This window comes from Ammospiza caudacuta, chromosome 18 (genome assembly GCF_027887145.1).
Source record: "Ammospiza caudacuta isolate bAmmCau1 chromosome 18, bAmmCau1.pri, whole genome shotgun sequence".
Taxonomy (NCBI): domain Eukaryota; kingdom Metazoa; phylum Chordata; class Aves; order Passeriformes; family Passerellidae; genus Ammospiza; species Ammospiza caudacuta.
This window is the reverse complement of record NC_080610.1, coordinates 3,879,046-3,897,472: the sequence shown is the minus strand read 5'-3', so window position 1 is coordinate 3,897,472 and position 18,427 is coordinate 3,879,046. Positions and strand designations below refer to the sequence as shown.

Sequence of the window (18,427 nt, the reverse complement as noted above, 5' to 3'; positions counted from 1 at the left end):
CAAACCACCCTGAGGAGCAGCAGCATCCCCAGCTCATTGCCATGGAAATGGCTGAAGGTGACAGCCCCACCTGAGCATCAGCAGGAGGAGGCTCCTGAGGGAAGGAGGTTCTGGCTGTGCTGCTGGAGACTCCACGGGGAGGAATTAAAGCCAACAGGAGCTGATGGGAGCAGGAGTGAAGCTCCACATTTCTGTGGAAATAAGCTCAGAGTGGCTGAGGAGTGTTGAAAGCTGGGCAGAGTCCAAACCTGGCTTGGGAGCTCCAGGGAAGCAGAGCAGGAAAAGCTTTAATTTCCAAACCAAAGTGATGTCAAATTCTTGTCTAATGGACCCTGTGAAAGTGGAGAACTGAGCCAAGGAATCCCTTTGCTCCCTGCAATGGGAATAGCTCCCTGTCTTTGGGATGGGAGAGCTCAGAATGGCAGGGAGCAATTTTTCATTTGGCATAACAAATGTGGTGTGTGATAGTCTGGAATATTGACCAGGAAAAGGGAAATCAGGGATTCCATGGGCAGGGAGGTTCTCAAAGGCCTCAGTGTCACTGCAGTGCTAGGGAACCCAAGGCTTGGTGTTTCTGCTTTCAAACTGTTTGAAAAGCTGCTTCTCATTCTGAATTTTTTTCCCTAAATGCTCCTGGAAAATGTGTTTGGAGGAGTGTAGGAAAAGCTCAGTAGGAAAGTGTGGGATACACTGCTTCAAAATTCAGTTTTTATTGGTGGCAAGGCAGGAAATCAAAGGCAAAGTGTGGGTTTGCATTCTTAAATTTTGGGTTTGTTTTTTTTTTTGGGAGGATGGTCCTACCTTCTCCTAGAACATGACAAAAAGCATCCAGGGGAAACTTCAGTTCCAATGATTGTTGATTTCCATGGGAAAACAGGGAAGACTGCAGAAGGAAATTCCCCAGAGAGAGGAAATAAAACTCAGAGCCTTTTTTTTTTTTTTTTTTTGCCATTGAACAGTTATTTTTCTTTTTTTTTTTTTTTTTTAATAAATTCCTTATAAATATGTACAAAGAGTCTCAGCATATGAAATTCCTTTTACAAAAGAGAGAAGCCCCATCCAGCCAGGACCAGGAGCCTCCTGGAGCTCCAGGAACTCCGAGCACAGGCCCTGCCCTTGCTTTGGTGAGGGGAAACCTGCACAGTGACCCTGCTGGATTTCATCCCAATGGTTCTGGATCAGCAAAATGCCAGGAATTGGGCATTCCCTGCCTGGCATTCCCCGGGCAGTGCCCCTGGCAGAGACTGGGGAATTCCCAGTGGCCTCAGGATTAAGGAGGATGGGAGGGTTTTGGGATAAACTGGTGGATGACTGGAAAAGGGATGCTGTAAAAACCCAGGGAATAAAATCCCACTGCAGCTGGGTTTGCTCTGCTTGCTGCCACCTGTAACTGCTGATGGAGTAACTAATAAAGGTGTAATTAATAATGGTGTAACTAATTAATGGCTATTTAATCCTCAGATGCTTTCAGTGAATATTTATCAAGCTCCAAAGTCTCTTCCTGTAAATATTAAAAACCTTGGGAAATTCAAGCACTTCAGTAATTCCCTCGGAGTGGACACTGAAGTCACATCAAAATTCACTCCTGTACTCAAATAAATATTAGAAAAAAATAAATAAATTGTATTTTGTGGTGTAAAAACCCAGGGCAGGAGCAGCAGGTGAGGATCCCTCTCCTCCTTCCAGATTTGCTGGTCCTAGGGAATCCCAATTCCCATGGAATTCCCAATTCCCTCAGCCCCTGGATCTGGAACTGGCATGGCCAGAGTCTCCTCACTGTTGTGATGAGATGGAAAGTTCAGCTCACACACAGCAAAGTTACACAAGAACCAGGCTGAGTTTGAAGCCTGGATTGAAAATCGATTTTGCTGGGAGCAAAGTGGCTGCAGGGAAAGTTGTGCACCTGCTGGGGAGCTGGGATCCAGCCAGGAGGGTTGGACACGGACAGTGTGTCCAGGGTTCAGTCTCAGTCTGTTCTGTACACACCAGGCTGCTGTGGAGATCAGGGACAGATGTGGTGTAGGAGAATTGAGTATTATGGGCTGTTCTGTCCTCAGGACATTTTTCACAGGGCAGTGCAGTTTTCCAGCTGGGAATGCCTCATTCCAGGCTCTCTGGACAGACTGCACCAGTTTAACCAGTTCAGTTTGTGATGGATTTCAACAGCAGGAACTGCTTCTGCTCACGCTGAGGGTTTAAGAGACCTTTGTAACTTTTCCTGTGCTACAGAAACAAAACAGACTCACAGATCAGATGGAGCTGATTCAAGAAGTGTTTAAGGAGGATTTAAGGGAATTGCTTTAGCAATGTCCTTGGCTCAGAGGAATTCCTGCCTCTGTCTCTGAAGCAGGAGCAGATGGGATCACCCTGGGCACTGCCAGCTCCCTGCTCTGGTTCTGCCCCTCCTGGGCACTCCAGGCTGTGGCACAGGAGGCCTGGGCCCATCCCAGCTTTTTTACCTGCTGGAAAAGGAGAAAGGGGAGGAATGTGGAGCTCCTGGGCCAAGCCCTGCCCTGGGATAACCCAGCATTGCTGTGAGTTCACTGCCCAGAGCTGCAGTTGGAGCAGGTGGCAGCAGCCCACACCAGGCTGCTCTTTTCCCTTGGAATATGGAATTCCAGGTTGTGCAGGGAGCTGCCCTGGCAGAGAACTGCTTTAAAGATTGATGCAGAGCTCCCTCCCAGCCGTGCTGCACACACCATGAGCTCATCAGTGAGCTCTGAAACCCGAGAGGGCCCTCCCAGCTGACCCAGCCCGGGACTGCTCGGCTGCTGGGAGAAAACAAAAGGGCCAGAGGGGAACTGTGCCGGTTTCCTGCCCTCAGGAGGGGACTGGGAATTTCCAGGGAGCTCACAGCACCCTCCCCTTTCCGTGCAAACACCAACCAGGGGGAAAGCAGATCTTGTAGAAAGGATAAAAACACTCCTTGTCAAAAAATGGAGGCGTTCAAGGATAGCAATTACACCACAAAATGTAAGGCTTTGACAAATCCATACCCTCAACAAGAAATTCCAGTTCTGTACAGGGAATTCTGGCTACAAAACTCCAAAACTTCACCCTCAGTTCACGCAAAACATCCAGTTTGGAACTACAGAAGTGAAGCAAACCAGGACCAAGGCAGAGTTTGGGGTACCAGACTGGTTTGCTCTTGGGAAGCACCATCCATGTGGCTGCTCCAGGCTGGGCAGGACAAGTCCTTTAACATTTTTTGCTGCCTGTTTGGAGCCCCTGAGGAGCTCTGAGGTTTTGGGGATTTTCACAGCCAAGCCTGTCCAGGGAGGGTTGGGACTGAGGGAGATCAGCCAATCCCTGCACTGGGGCTGATCACAGATCTGGGGGCTCTCCCGAGGTGGGGAGGACAGAATTTCCCTTCCTTTTCCTTGGCTGTGCTGCTCCAAGGGAATTGGAACACTGGGAGCAGCACCCAACAGCCAGGGCAGCAGAGAGAAAGGGCAGTGCCAGCTGTGTGCACAGGGAAATGGAATAATGCCTCTTCCAGGTGAGAAATTTATTACATTCAGAGCTGATAAAGGTGAGGGATGTGTGGGAGAGCCTCTGAGGGATGTGAGCCAGGCCCGGGGAGGATGTGCCCTAAGCCAAGTGGCACATCCATGGTTCCTGTTCAAGTGGGATTGTGCAATTCCACAGGCACAATTTCACTCCCACATTCCAGGGGTTTCCAGAAATTGGTATTTTTAAGGCTCTGCCCAGCACTGCTGGAATCAGCTGAGGCTCCTCCTTTTGTTACTGTATGAGACTGAGCTGGGAAGGGGTTCAGGATGCTGAGGATTACTGAGCATCAGGGCAGAAATGGCAGGAAAATGTTTCACTGGTCCCTGTGGCTCTGAGACCACCCCAAGGGTATGGACAGACAGACTACACAGAGCTACACCACCCCTCCCAACACTGCACATCACCAAGGCAGGGCAAGGCTCCTCATTAGGAACCATTGACTTGGATCAATATCAGCCAGGAAAATGTGTGCAGGGGCCCAAAACACTGCAGTGAATATTTGATAAAGGGAGAATTTAGCTTTCAGATTGCTTAGAAACATTTCTCCTGCAGCAATAGAATATGCAGGGTCTGACTGAACACAGAGGCCACTCGGGTTCTTCCTGGGCTGGGTGAGGGGTGGGAAGTATTTTTAAAAGAGCCAAATTTCCTTCAGAAATCGGGTTCTAACATTCCTTTATGCCTTTGAAAATGCCCTCCCTGCCATGGCAGGGTCAATTTTCTGGTGCAAATATCTGAAGGTAGGAAAAATGTTTCTAAAAAACTGTGCACAGGTTGCTGTACGTGGAAGGTACCCGAAATCTGTCAGGTAGTTTTGGCTGCAAGGAAAAAAGTGCTCAGTACTAGACTGAAAAAAGCCCTTTGACTTCTAAGGCCAAGTTCTCCTGTTATCCCCTGCTCTAGTGATCAGTCTGGATAAGAGTTCTCTTCCCTGGTTCAGGGGGTGTGGGACTGAATAAATCACCATGCAGGAGAATTCCCAGATCTGGAGCTGCAGAAAGTGCTGCTCTAGCAGACTTTGATGTGCACACTGCAGTGGAAAGGGCCTTGTGTCCTTTCCACCTCAGTGCCTGCTGCTTCCCAAGCTCCACACTGTCAAAAAGAAAAAAAGAACTGCTCCAAAGAAAAGGAGTTTTATAAAGTTCTGGGGTAGATTATTTGTTTTGTCTTAGTTTCTGCAGAGATTGAAAGAAAGAAAAAAAAAATAGCACCTTCTCAACAAGTCTTATTTTTTTGCTATCTTGTGTATAAATATCAATAACCAAAATAGATCTTTCCTTGTCCCACGTTTCAGAACATCCTCTTGGGGAAACTGTAGCACCACAGAGAGGCAGTTTAGCCCCAGACAAATATTAAATGTAGCACCAGAGAAACTAAAGTCATAGGAAAGCTGCTCTCCCCTGGTGCCAGAGCATGAATATTTACACACACAAACCGCTGTCCGAGCCGCTCCGCACCCGCTCCCGCCACGCCTGGGCAGCACGTTTGGGATTCTCAGGATCACCAAATGTGGGTGTAGAGATTCCTCCTCATCCCGCTGCAGAAATGGGCCAGCAGGGCAGGGGGTGGTGTCCAGCAGGGCCAGCAGCAGTGCCAGGCTCGGCCTGCGGGAGCAGGGCTGCTCACAGCAGCGATCTGATCTACAGGGAATGTCGCTTACGCTCTCGACAAGGCATGCACGCGTCCACGTCTGCATACACAGGGGTTACATTCTTCTATATATAAGCAGGTTTTGTGTCTCTGGTTTGCTGCTGGGCCCTTGAACAGCTCCTTCCGGGCAAATCCTCCTTCTCACGTCGCCCAAAGCACTTCCAGCATCTCCCACTTCTTTCTTTCTCTCCACTCTTCACAGCTGCTGCTCAGCCTCTGGATTCCCTGGAGGAAAAGGGGAAACAATTTTCTCCAAGGGCACAGGGTTTGTTCCAGCCTAAGAAAGCAAAAGAATGGGGATGGGTGTTAATTATGTTGATGCATTGGGTACAATAAAAGCTTCTTTTAAATTTATGCTTGAACCCTCCTACTAAATTTACAGACAAGAAGTGTGGAGTTTATGGGGAGGAGGGTTTGTGGCTCAGTCAGAAGATGATGCCTTTTACTGCAGATTTTTGGGAGCTCTCCCCCTTGCAAGGCTCCTTTTGGGTGCTCCATCTTCATTTACATCACTTTAACAAAAATGTGAACTTTTAGGGAAGCCATTAAATTCGTTCCAGGTAGGCAGTGGGGTGCACGGAGTATCACAGGAGACTGCAAGAACTCACTCATCCCTGCCTCTGCCACTGATTAGATTTGTGGCCTGGGGCAAACCACTGCTTTCAGTTCTGCTGGAAAATGAGGGCACTAATAACTTCCTTGCCTCACAGGTGGGCTGCGAGCCTTAATTAATAAAGTGCTCAGAGAAAGGCACCCATCTAAGTGCAAATTAGCAGGAGAGGTGCCCAAGGGGCATCTGCGATGAAATCCCCATTTCCCAGCGTTCGTCCCTCAGTTTGTTGATGGCAGCCCTGGCTGGGGCAGATGCCGTGGATATCTCGTGTGCAGATGACAGTGAGAGATCTTGCACGGAGAAATCTCCACCGCAGCCGGGATGAGGTGATTTCACCGCGGGGACACGGGGGAGTCGCTGACGGTGCGAGTGCAGCAGCAATGAAGTCACAGCGAATTAGGGCCGGCCAAGGGCTCCGGGGCACATCCTGAGCTGCCCTGCTCCGGAACCCCTCCCCTTGCTCTGTCCCGCCCTGGCCGTGCCAGCGGGAAGGAGACAGCCTGGGATGGGATGGGCTCCAGGGACTGAGGTGAATTGTGGTGCTGCCACGGACTCTGAGCAGAATCACAGAGTGGGAAGGGACCCACAGGGATCATCAGTCCAACTCCTGACTCCAGGGATTCCCCCTGGGCCTGAGAGCAAGCACAGCCTTGGGGCTGTGACCTTTCCCTATCCCTGGAATGTCTCTGGCTCCTGAACCACGTCTGCTTTATCCCAGCTGCCCACAGGATGTGGCAATTCCAGCCCCTCATTCCAACCCTGCTTTCCAGTTTCAGGGAATCTGAGGCACCACTGGGAATGGCAGGAAGGAGGAAGGCCAGGATGAACCTCCAGAGGTGAAGCACATTTCCAGCATGGCTGTGACCAAGGCTGCCAGCCAGCCCCATCCCAGGGCTGCTGCTCCTCCAGGCTCCATCTCCCACATCCCAGCTGCCCTCTGGAAGTGCTGGAGTGTCCCAGAGTGCTTTAGCAGAGCTGTTTGCCTCTTTTGGCACAAGGTAAATAGGAGAGGTGTTTGCTGTGTGGGGAGGGACAAACACAGCTACACAAAACCAGCAGCTGGGCACAGGGAGTCAATGCAGAGCTCCAGGGATAGCCCCTGGCTTGGAACGGCCCCTGCTCAGCTTTCCTGCTTCCCTGTGTGCTCAGGGACAGGCACACAGCACCACGGGCTCCTCCAGACTGGGAAACATCACCAGGAGGGGATTTGGTACCTCACTGCCCACAGAAATGCCAGAATCCCCCAGAGCAGGGCACAGCTGGGCTGTGAGTGTGGCACTGTACAAAGCAATGTGGCTGCCTCCACTCCAAGAGGTGAGATATTTACTCAAGTTACACTGGAATAAAGAGTCCAGGAGTTGATTAAAGGATTTCCTCCACAGCAAAACCATTTAATCCTTATTTATTATTTCTCCTGTAGCAGCACTCCCAGCTGCCAAGCTCTGAACCCTTGTCCTGCTGTGCCACCCGTGGCTGGCAACAGATCATCCGTGGTGTCACTGTATTTTACAAACTGTCTCTCTGTGTCACTTAACATATAGAAAATCTATAAAAACCTGTAAAAGTTGATAAATCCTAGAACATCTTGAACTCCAAGCGATAAATCTGCTCCAGGGCAGGCAAAGAGCTCAGCACAATGTTTATGCATCTCACAAGCCCCATTCTAAGGGCTTAAATGGCTCTTAAGTTTTGCATCAGCCTCGCGCTGGCCTTCTGCAGGAAGGTGAATTTCATGGAAAGAATAAAAGAGAACCCCAGAATTCTGGCCCTGAGCCCATCTGTCAATAAACCAATTTTGAATATCCTAGGCTGTGTTAAAGCCATTTCTGGGTGCATATTGGCTGCATTGCCAGTATCTGACTCATTAATGGAATATACTTTGAGCCAATTCTGATCTCATTTATAGCACCGTAAATCCAGGGCAACCCAATTGACTCCAGTGGAGTTACTCCAAATTTCCCACAATAGGCACTCAGCAGACAGAGCAAAATTTGGTACTTTGGGTCTGAAAAAGGCTGAGGAAAGCCAAACTACCTCCCATTTGTACTGGGGTGGATAGTAAGTTGGAAAGAGAACCAGCATATCCCTTCTGCAGAGCTGCTGAAAAATGGATTATTTTATGTGCCATTCTTTAAAAGCTGAAACTTTGGGGGAAAACTGTCCACAACTATCAACATTTTCATTTCCTTATAAAATAAAAGGAATTATGGCTGAGTGCCTGTATGAAAAGTGCAGTGTCTATTGGAAACATGGATGGGAACGATAAGGAAAAATTCGCTTCCACTAAAATTTATTCATGGGAACTGACATTCCCTTTGGTGATGTATCCCTCTGTGCCTGGGCATTTAGGGAGAGGCAGATTTTGCTCAGAAAGTTGCTCTCAACCATTGCACAAAGGAAGCAATGAGGTTATGAGACAACAAATGGCTTTGGTTACAAAAACACCTCAGCCAACCTGGCCACATCCCGGTGCTTTAACACTACTCGATTATCTGGAATTCTCCAGCCTTATCCCAGAGCTTTCCCAAAAAAACCAAGCTGCTTTTCTCATGGATGCTGAATGGGATGGGCATGAAACGACTCGGGTAGGGGGTCCTGTGTCTCTTAGCACTTCTCTGAGTGATTTTTATTCAGGGAGGGGAGGAGAAGCCACCTTTGGGCAGCACCTGCACGAAGCCAGAGCAGAGTTTGAGCTGCAGCTGGAAAAAGGAGTTCTGCTCACGGCTACTGTGTCAGCCTGGAACCGCTCCATTTAAAGGGATTACAGGGGCCGCTGGCTTGGCACACGTCCCACTGCTAATAAACAAAATAACAGTTATTGATATATTGAAAGGGAAAAATATATCCAAGGGCTTGGATGGCTGAGGGCGCGCTGGAGGCAGGGACTAAAACAGGCACAGTCGCTGCCGTCCCCGCGCAGCAGCAGCTTAATGAGGGAACAAGGGCTGGGCACCAGCCCTGTCAAATTCCCCAGCAGCCCCATCCGTGTACACTCACACTTCATTAGCATCTCCGCGGGAGCTGCAAGGGCAACTTGGAACACCAAAAAACAATTACGAGGGGGTTCAGGAGCGCTAGAAACGAACTGGGAAGAATAGTCTGTCCGGGAGATCTTTGTATAGGAAGAGTAGAGAACCCAGACAGTAAAAAAATACATTTGGGCTCCAATCCTCCCACAAAGACTGTCCTGCTTGGCCTCAGTCCACCCGTGGAATGAGCCGTTCCTGGGCTGCTGTTTGTTTGTGCAAACTCTGATGTTTGTTTGTCGGGAGAATTAATGCTGAAGGTTTTCTTTCTTCAATTTAACTGCGAGGCTGGGGCGAGGGTGGCAGGGACCTTTGGCTTTCTGGAGCAGGATGCTTGCCGCTGGGAAGGGCTGGCTTTTTCCTGATCCAGGAGGATAAACAACAGAGCCTGCCTCTCTGTGTGAGGGACACACACGGGGTGCACAAGGCTGGATGTTTGTCCTGGTGCAGAACCAGCTCTCTGCATCTCCACTGCCTCTGGTCCTTCGTTTGCTCTGCTCTCCTGCACAGCTCAGTGGGACACCTCCAGAAATCTTATCAAGCCAGTTTTAATGCAGATAATTAACTGCACCGAGACTTTGGACAGAGTGGCTCTGCATGAACCTCGCAGCAAACAGTGGGGGGAATTCCTGGCAACACAGTGGGCACGGAACCAGGATGGTGGAGCTGGCAGGGACAAGCAGGGTTTGATTTTAATACACTGCCACTCCTGAACTAACAGAGCGAAATACAAGTGACACTGTATGCCAAACTGGCACCTGACAACTATACTTCATGCCCTGGTTGGATGTTTCAAGGTGATGTCAGATTACATATTACAACTACCAGTTGCAAAGCATCCATCCCAAATCCCAGGCAGGGTCTGCAGATGCAAGCTGGTCACAGCCCCAGTCCTGCTCCACCGCCATCAGCCAGGGCTGAGGGAGCAGGAGGGGGTCCCTAGAGCACGGGATTATTCCCTGAGCTGTGCTGCTGTGAGAGGCCACACGGAGCTCAGGGAACAAGCACCAACCTCCTGCCTCAGAACGCTCAGAGCCTCTTGGAAAAGCAGGAGGGGAACTCGAGGAATAACCCAAGCTGAAACTGGCCTTTTCCTCTTCTCTCCATTCCTTCTGCAAGCACCAGATCACAAGACAAAGGCTGACTCTGCAGGGCACTCATTAACTGTACAAGTTACTCTCCTCTTACCAGCCTTTCCATAAAATCCAAAGATCACAAGTGGTTAGAGGCTGGACTTCCCAGCTTGTTGCAGGACAATGTTATTGTCACTGCAGACTTCTCTGAGGATGGCATAAAAACGCCTGTTTTGTTCAGAAATACTCTGCTGAGGTAATCAAACACTGTCTTACCTCATCTCCAAGGCTAACCCAGCTCACTGCACTGTCACTGGGGCTCCGAGACACTGTAGACTGTCAGAAACCTCCACTGGTGAAAGCAAATTACTGCTCAGGATGAAGAGATTATTAATGGCCAGAATAACCGAGGAACTGAGGTGCAGATGACACAGTTAATTATTCTGGCCTTGCATTGTATTTTCATCTGCAGCTTGGTCACTTGTGCCTCAGAAGCGTGGCAGGAGTGGGACAGGTTGCACACAGGGACAGCCAGGAGCGTCACCAGCCTGTTCATCTGTGCCTTTATCCCTGAAACCGCTTCCCATCACACACCAGGAGCTCCTTTTCAGCCTTACATGTGTATTTGTGTCCAGGAGCATTTGGAGGCAGCTCAGCACTGTCTGTGGCAGCCTTTGAAGCCAGGGGCAGGACGGTGCTGCCCATGGAATTCGCCTCAGAGGCGCCCGGGATAATGTTGGCTTTTCCACAGCCTCTCATCAAAGCCATTTAAAAGCAACTGGTGGGCAGAAATGGAAGTGAGCACTCCAGGATCAACAGCACAAGAGATTGGGGGGAAAAGAATAGTGTCTGCCCGATAAACCTGCACAAAAATTAATACCCCAACCAGCTTTGGCCTCGTGGGATTGCCAGCAAGTCTGTGCATGGATCACCGGGGCCAGCTGACAGGCTCCCTGTGCCAGCCCCGCTCACCTGCCACCTCCTCTGCCTGGGACACAGTCCCAGACTGGGCAGGGAGGAATTTCCCTGGCTTGTCAGAAAGAAATAGACATTTGAGACACTAGATAAGGGAGATCACCGCCGTTCCCCCTTGGATTTCAGCTCTGTTTGTGCTCAGAGAGGCCAGCAAGGCAGACGGGTGGGTTTGCTTCCAAACACTGGAATCAAACTTGCCACAAACTGACGAGGAGGGAGAGATGTGTTTGCTCTGCTCCCGACCACAGTCCCACACCACTGACACCACCTCTGAGGCACCATCCAGTGCCTGCTTTTATAGAAATTGAGGCTTCAATTCACCAAAAGCCCACAGTTCTCCTCTGCTTTTGTTTCAAAGAAAGCTTTCCAGAGGTGACCAGCGGAGCCTCCCGCCAGACACAGCAGTTGTGGCTCGGATGGATGACAACAATGTCCCCCCACAGAGTGCACACACACAGTGCAAACACACAGACCTGCTGCAAAACCTCATTCTGAAACTCTCTGATAACCAGACTTTCCTTCCACACTGCCCTGTCCAAGCTGGTGGGATACCAGTGCACGCTGAAAGTTAGACACGCACTGAAATTGTGCCCTGGACACAGACAGACACTGGGGGGTGTTTATGATGCAATTTACAGCACCCAAAAGAGGAGCCCGTGCTCCTTAGGTCTGTGGTGACAAATCCACGACCCAAAGAACAGCGCAGAGCACCCAAAATCCCTGAGGTGATCCCACATATGCTCAGTATCCCTGAGTGCTCCCAGGGCTGAGGGTGCAGAGCTGTCCCCACACGCCCCGGAGCTGGCACCAGGATGGCAACAAGGAAGGTTACAGGACCGGGCATGTCCCGGTTCCCTGCTGCTCGTTTGCTCAGTGGCTCTGGAGCACAGAACCAGCAGTAACCGGGCTTGGGTGCTTTTCCTGGCCAGTAGCTTGGGACCCCCAACACTGGGCAAGGCATTATCCAAAACACAGAGCCACTGTCCCAGGTGCCCCACTGGAAAGTCCAGTGGGGACATTCCACCACCCAGTGCCCCACAGCACCCGTGGCTCTAAAGCCCACCAGGGAATGACAGGACACAGGGAAAGTTCCTCCACGCAAAAAAGGGCTGGAGGTTTGGCAGGCACGGGTGTGTGGGGCACCGGCAGCCGGGGCAACACGGGACCTGCTCGGCTCCCCCTGAGCTCAAACTGCCCCACAGGAGCACGGGTGGAGCGGGCGGAGGGGAGCCACGGGGGTGGAAGCCGTGAAAAGTTTGGGGAAGGGGAAAGGGGGCGTTTGAGGAGTCCTGGGAAAAGGGGAGAGAGGGAAAGTGGGGATGGAGGGGACAAGAGGAGAAGTGAGAGCGACAGGTCGGTGTGACCTGGCACAGGCAGTCCAGGGGAAGAGGGGTAGGGAAAGGAGAGCGGTCGGTGCGCCCCGGCAGCACGAGCAGCCCGTGGCTCGGTGCGCTGCCGCGGTCAGTCCCCGCAGCCCGGCGAGGCGCGGGTACCGCGGACAGCGCGCTCCCTGGGCCGGACCGAGCCGAGCCAAGCCCCCGCTCCCGTGCCGAGCCCAGCCCCGCCGGCCGCCCCGTCCCGCGCCCACCTGTTGCGCGTCCCGCCTGCTCCCCGCTCCGTCCAGCGCCCGTCTCCCTAGAGGCTCCTCCTGCGGATCAGCCAGGCCAGCGCGGCCGCGGGCGTGAGCGCGCAGAGCAGCCCCGCCACGGCGGCCAGGCGGCGGGCGGCCGAGGGGCCGCGGCCCCGCGCCTTGCGCCGCTGCTCCAGCTCATCGCCCAGGCGGCGCAGGCGGGCGGCCACCCGGCGGGCGGCGGCCTCGGGCCGGGCGGCGCGGCCGGGGCCGCAGGGGCTGCAGGGCGCGGGGGGGCCGCGCAGCGCGCACGGGCACATGGCTGCGTCCGCTCGCCGCCGAGCCCGCCGAGTGTGCGGCGGGCGGGACGCGGGCGGGACACGGGGGGGACCGGGGGTTACATCATCCCCCGCGGGGCGGTGCTCGGCCGCGGGCGGAGAGGGGGGAGCCGGAGACGGCGCGGGGGTGGGTGGGGGGCAGGGGGACAGCGGAGGGGCGGTGGGACGGTCCGGGGTCCAGCGGTGGTGGGGGAGTTGGGTGGGACAGACAGGGATGCGGGTGATGGTGTGGGGATAGAAGGACATGGAGGGACTGGGGGGAACGGTGCTTGTGTGGTGGGACATTCTGGTATCCAAGGGTGGGTGGGAGTTCGGTGGGACAGCCCGGGATGGATGGATGGATGGATGGATGGATGGATGGATGGATGGATGGATGGATGGATGGATGGATAGTGCTGGGATGGATGGGACAGCATGGGGATGCAGGGACACTGGGGATGGAATGACAGTGTGGGACTGGGAGTAGAGGGGACAGTGCTTGTGTGGTGGAAGATTCTGGTATCGAGAGTGGGATTTTGATGGGACAGCAAAACAACAGTGTGGGAATGGGGGGATAGCGTGGGGATGGAGGGGACAATGTGGGATAGAGAGGACAGTGGGGAACTTGGGACAGAGGGATCAGTGTGGGGATGGAGGAACAATTTGGGGACAGAGAGGACACTGTGGAATAGAGGGGACAGTGTGGGGACAGAGGAACAGTTTGGGGATAGAGGGGATGTGTGAGGAAGGTGGGACAGTGTGGCATAGAGGGGATAGCATGGGGATGGAGAGGACACTGTGGGGATAGAGGGGACACTGGGCATAGAGGGGACAGTATGGGGACAATGTGGGGATACAGGGGACTGTGGGACAGAGGGGATGGCGTGGGGATAGAGAGACAGCGTGAGGCTGCAGATGCCTGTGGGCTGGAGGAGGGGACAGCGAGGAGATGCAGGGGGGCAGTGAGGGGATTACACAGAGCTGGAGCCGATTTCATCACCCACAGCATTACGGATTCGGATCACATTTCGGGTGGCCGAGGCAGGAGCGCGCAGCCCCCGGCACTGACCCGGGGCCCGCGGGGCCTCCCCGGCTGCCAGGGCATGGGAACAGGGCTGGCACCCCGGGCAGGGCACGGGAACAGGGCTGGCACCCCGGGCAGGGCATTGGGAACAGGGCTGGCACCCCGGGCAGGGCACGGGAACAGGGCTGGCACCCCGGGCAGGGCATTGGGAACAGGGCTGGCACCCCGGGCAGGGCACGGGAACAGGGCTGGCACCCCGGGCAGGGCTCCCTGCACACACCAGCCCTGGGATGGGATGGGGGGCTCGCTCTGGGCCAGCAATCACCCCAAACTGGCCCCGTCCCCACCCTGCTTTGCAGAGAAGCTGCTGTGAACCTCCTGGCAAATCTCCCCAGCCCATGCACCCTCCCTGGAGCTGCCCCATGTCCTGCTGCAGGGGCAGGTTCTGGACTGCAGTCCCACCTCTGGCAGGGCTCACCAGCCTGTGCACCCCAGGGAGACCCCTCCCCTAAGTTCCTGCAAGTGATTGCTTTGTAGGGAAAACAAATCAGAGAATGGCAGACTGGTTTGGGCTGGAAAGAACCTTAAATATCATCCCATTCCACCCCCTGCTATGGGCAGGGACACCTCCCACTGTCCCAGGCTGCTCCCAGCCCCAATGTCCAGCCTGGCCTTGGGCACTGCCAGGGATCCAGGGGCAGCCACAGCTGCTCTGGGCACCCTGTGCCAGGGCCTGCCCACCCTGCCAGGGAACAATTCCCAATTCCCAATATCCCATCCATCCCTGCCCTTGGGCACTGGGAGCCATTCCCTGTGTCCTGTCCCTCCATCCCTTGTCCCCAGTCCCTCTCCAGCTCTCCTGGAGCCCCTTCAGGCCCTGCCAGGGGCTCTGAGCTCTCCCTGGAGCCTTCTCCTCTCCAGGTGAGCACCCCCAGCTCTCTCTCCCAGCCTGGCTCCAGCCCTTGGAGCACCTCCATGGCCTCCTCTGGTCTCACTCCAGCAGCTCCAGGTCCTTCCTGATGCTGGGGACACCACAGCCAGGGGCAGCTCTGCAGATGGGGTCTCACCTGAGTGGGGCAGAGGGGCAGAATCCCCCCCTCCTTTCCTGCTGCCCACGCTGGGGGCTCAGCCCAGGGCAGGGGGTTTTGGGCTCCAGCACACAGGCCAGGCATGGCCAGCATTCACCCACCTGTCTGTTGCAGGGTTTCTACATACAGGAGTTCCTCCCCTAAACGAGGTAGGGTTCTTTCTGGACACCTGTTCGTGAAGTTGGGTTTTATAAACACCACAGGCAAGCTGTAGAGGAGAGAAACCAGCAAGTGGTCAGTGGGGAAGGCAGAGCTCGACACCAGGGTGGGGGTAACTGCACAAGCTGCTGCTGAGACCATGGGCTGTGCTTTACACTCTGTTCTAGAAGGACCAACCGTTTGACTGACACCAGCACATCCCTTACCTGCTCTGTTTCCTCTGATTCCTGAGGGCTCCTCAAGGAATCATCTGAAGACTTGACTATTCATGGCTTCTCTGGGCAGCTGGACTGGCTGAAGGTGCAGAGGCTTCGCAGCTGCGGTTCAGCATCATTTGAACCCAGCCCTGGAGCACCAAGGTGTGTTGATAGTGGAGAGGAACTGAGCCAGCTTCGTGTCCTCTCCAAAATACCATCTAAATGGCAGCTCTCAGGCTGTGGTGACCGCAGGAGATGGGTGTGATAAAAACAGCAAAACCCCTTCCCAGCAGGTGTGGTGGGCGCGGCAGCAGTGGGGCCATCCCTGCCCACCCACTGGGCTTCAGACATGGCCAAGAGAAAGGGAAAAATGGCCTCAGAGGGGTGCATTAGTCACTCAGAGCGGCATATTGGTCACTCAGAGCGGCCACTTCCATGGGCAACAACCGTCCCGTGGGAAAGGCTTCTCCCTGAGGGACCGGCCATGGCTGTGAGGGGGCTGAGGGCTCCCAGCGGGGCTCAGGGTGTCCAGCGGGACCCTGTCCTGTCCCTGGTCATGGCTGTGAGGGGCTGAGGGCTCCCAGCGGGACCCTGCCCTGTCCCCGGCCATGGCTGTGAGGGGCTGAGGGCTCCTAGCGGGACCCTGCCCTGTCCCCGGCCATGGCTGTGAGGGGCTGAGGGCTGCTAGCGGGACCCTACGCGGTCCCCGGCCATGGCTGTGAAGGGGCTGAGGGCGCCCAGCGGCGCCCGGAGCCCAGACCGACCCTGCCGTCCCCGCGGCCCCGCTAGACCGCCTGCGGCTCTCCAGAGCCAGGCTGGGCCCTCGTGTGGGGACCACAAAACGACGGCCCCGGCCCGAACAACGGCTCCATTCCCAGGCACCGTCCCGGTCCCGGCAGCGGCGGCGGAACCTTGTGGCGGCGGAACGCGCGGGCGCGGGGCGCGGTTTCCGTGCCGCGCCGGGCCGGGCCCCGCCGCCATGGCTGCGGTGCCGGCGGAGCGGGAGCGGCCCCGGCGGCGAGAGGAGCGGGCCAGGGGCGCGAAGCGGCGGCGGCGGGATGAGCCCCCTCAGGAGCCGCCGGAGAGGCCGGGAGAGAGCCCGCGGGAGCCCCCGGCCGAGCCCGGGTACCTGGCGCTGGCCCGCGGGCTGCTGGCCGGCAGCGCCCCGGCCCGCCGCAGCCCGGCGCCCGCCCGGCCCGCCGGGGAACCCGCGGATGGGGAAGCCGGAGATGGGGACGATCTGCTGGGACAGCTGATCCGAGACCTGGTAGGGCTGCGCGGGGCCGGGGGCGGCCCTGGGGCTGCGGCGGGGACGGGCCGGGCCCCGGGCGGGGTCGCGGTGGGGCCGGCACCGGAGCACGGAGAGGGCTCGGCTGAGGGGCCGCTGGGAGCGGCGAGCAAACGGGGACATTGAATTTGTGTTCCTGTGTGCTTGTTTATAACCTCATCTTCTGAATATACATCCGTTTACAAAGTTTTAACCCTTCAGAATCCGCCTGTCCTCTGTAATGAATGGCACGGGGTGGGATTGTTGGGGTGTCCTATGCGGGGCTCGGTGATCCTCGAGGGTCCCTTCTAACTCGAGATATGACATGGTTCTATGAAATAATATCTTTTTTCTTTTAAGATTTTTTGTTGTTTACTCAGGCATTTGATGTGAGTGCAGGAATTAAGGATATCCTGCCTTGTGACACAGCAGCGTAGTAAGAAAACAAGTTTAATTCTTTAAATAAAGGGGGTAATTTGGAAATAGTCTTAAATACCTTTCTGAACCAGATAAAAGTTACTTTGGTAAATCCTCTAAATGCCATAGAGATGTTATTTACAGTATAGGAAAACTAAGGGGGAAACCAATTTTCTTGGTTCTCACTAACCTCACTATGACTAATTACTCTTTGCTTAAAAAAATTAAAAGGAACAGATTAAATTTCTGTCTGCAAGGCACAAATTAATCCATTTTACAGAATTAGTGCTCCATTAGCACACAGGAGCCCGAATCTGTCTCAGAGGGGCTGGTTGTATTTGAGTTTTGGACTCATTCCAGTAGACTTTTAGACAGACTGGTGCTGACTTAACATCCCTGCTTCCTTATGCTGAGGACAGGCTGCAGGAATTTTTGGGGTGTGGGAAGACCTGGCTGTGCCCCTAATGTTAGGATTGCATTAGAATGTGTGAAAAATGCGTATTTTATGGTTGGCTTTTCACAAATATTAAAATGAATGTTATATGTGTTGTGTTAGAAAGTAATGCTGTATTAATTGTCTTAAGTAGTGTGGTAAATATAGTTTTGGGTTATAAAAAAAAATGTTAAAATAGAAACTATGCTATGTAGGGTACTTTTTTTAAAGAAAGGACTTGCAGTGAGATAGCAGCCCCAGGACACCTCAGTCTTTCAGAGAAAAAGAATTTATTGCCCATTATCAGGAGAAATTAACTTCTTCCCGCCTCGAAGGTGCTGTCAGGATTCAGAGGAAGAAGTTGACACTGCCCAGACAGAATCCTGTGTTTGAATGGAATTTATGCATCATGTATGAGGTGTATGAATATGCAACAGGCTGTTGCTTTTAAGGGTTAATCCTCTGTTAATGGGGGGTCCTTTTTCGGGCTATTGCTGCCCAGAAAGAGGTACCTGGACTGTCTGTAACTCTTTGCCTCTATTGTCTCATATTGTCCTAATTCAAATTGTCCAAGTTATTATTACTCTAATTATAATACTATTTTTGTAACTATTTTATAACATTAACTGTTTTATAACTATTTTATTAGTATTAAACTTCTAAAATTTTAAAAACAAGTGATTGGCGTTTTTCACAGAATGGAATCAGTAGGAGTTTGTGCTGTGCCTCCAGAACCTCAGATCCTAAATCAGGATCATCCCCTCTTGGCACTTCCTAACCCCCATTCCTTTGCTTCTTTGTAGGTTTCTTCTACAGCTACTCTTCATTTAAACTTGGACCCTTTGCAGCACCAAAGCAGAAAAAAAGGCACTTTTGGGTTTATTTGAAGCAGGGTATAAATCCTTGTGCAGCTCAATTTATAAAAAGCCTGTGCAGGTTGGGAGAGCTGGGGGTGCTCACCTGGAGAGGAGAAGGCTCCAGGGAGAGCTCAGAGCCCCTTGCAGGGCCTGAGGGGGCTCCAGGAGAGCTGGAGAGGGACTGGGGACAAGGGATGGAGGGACAGGACACAGGGAATGGCTCCCAGTGCCAGAGGGCAGGGCTGGAT

The 18,427-nt window shown here is 53.7% G+C and overlaps 1 protein-coding gene across 1 annotated transcript in view; it reads left to right on the top strand.

The window, feature by feature from the left end:
- Positions 1-16,184: 16,184 nt before the first annotated feature.
- Positions 16,185-18,427, top strand: part of FBXW8 (F-box and WD repeat domain containing 8) — a 61,468-nt gene continuing 59,225 nt past the window's right edge. Inside the window, exon 1 of the mRNA XM_058816948.1 lies at positions 16,185-16,472. Within this exon, the coding sequence (XP_058672931.1) occupies positions 16,185-16,472 (288 nt within the window). The remainder of the gene's footprint in view (positions 16,473-18,427) is intronic.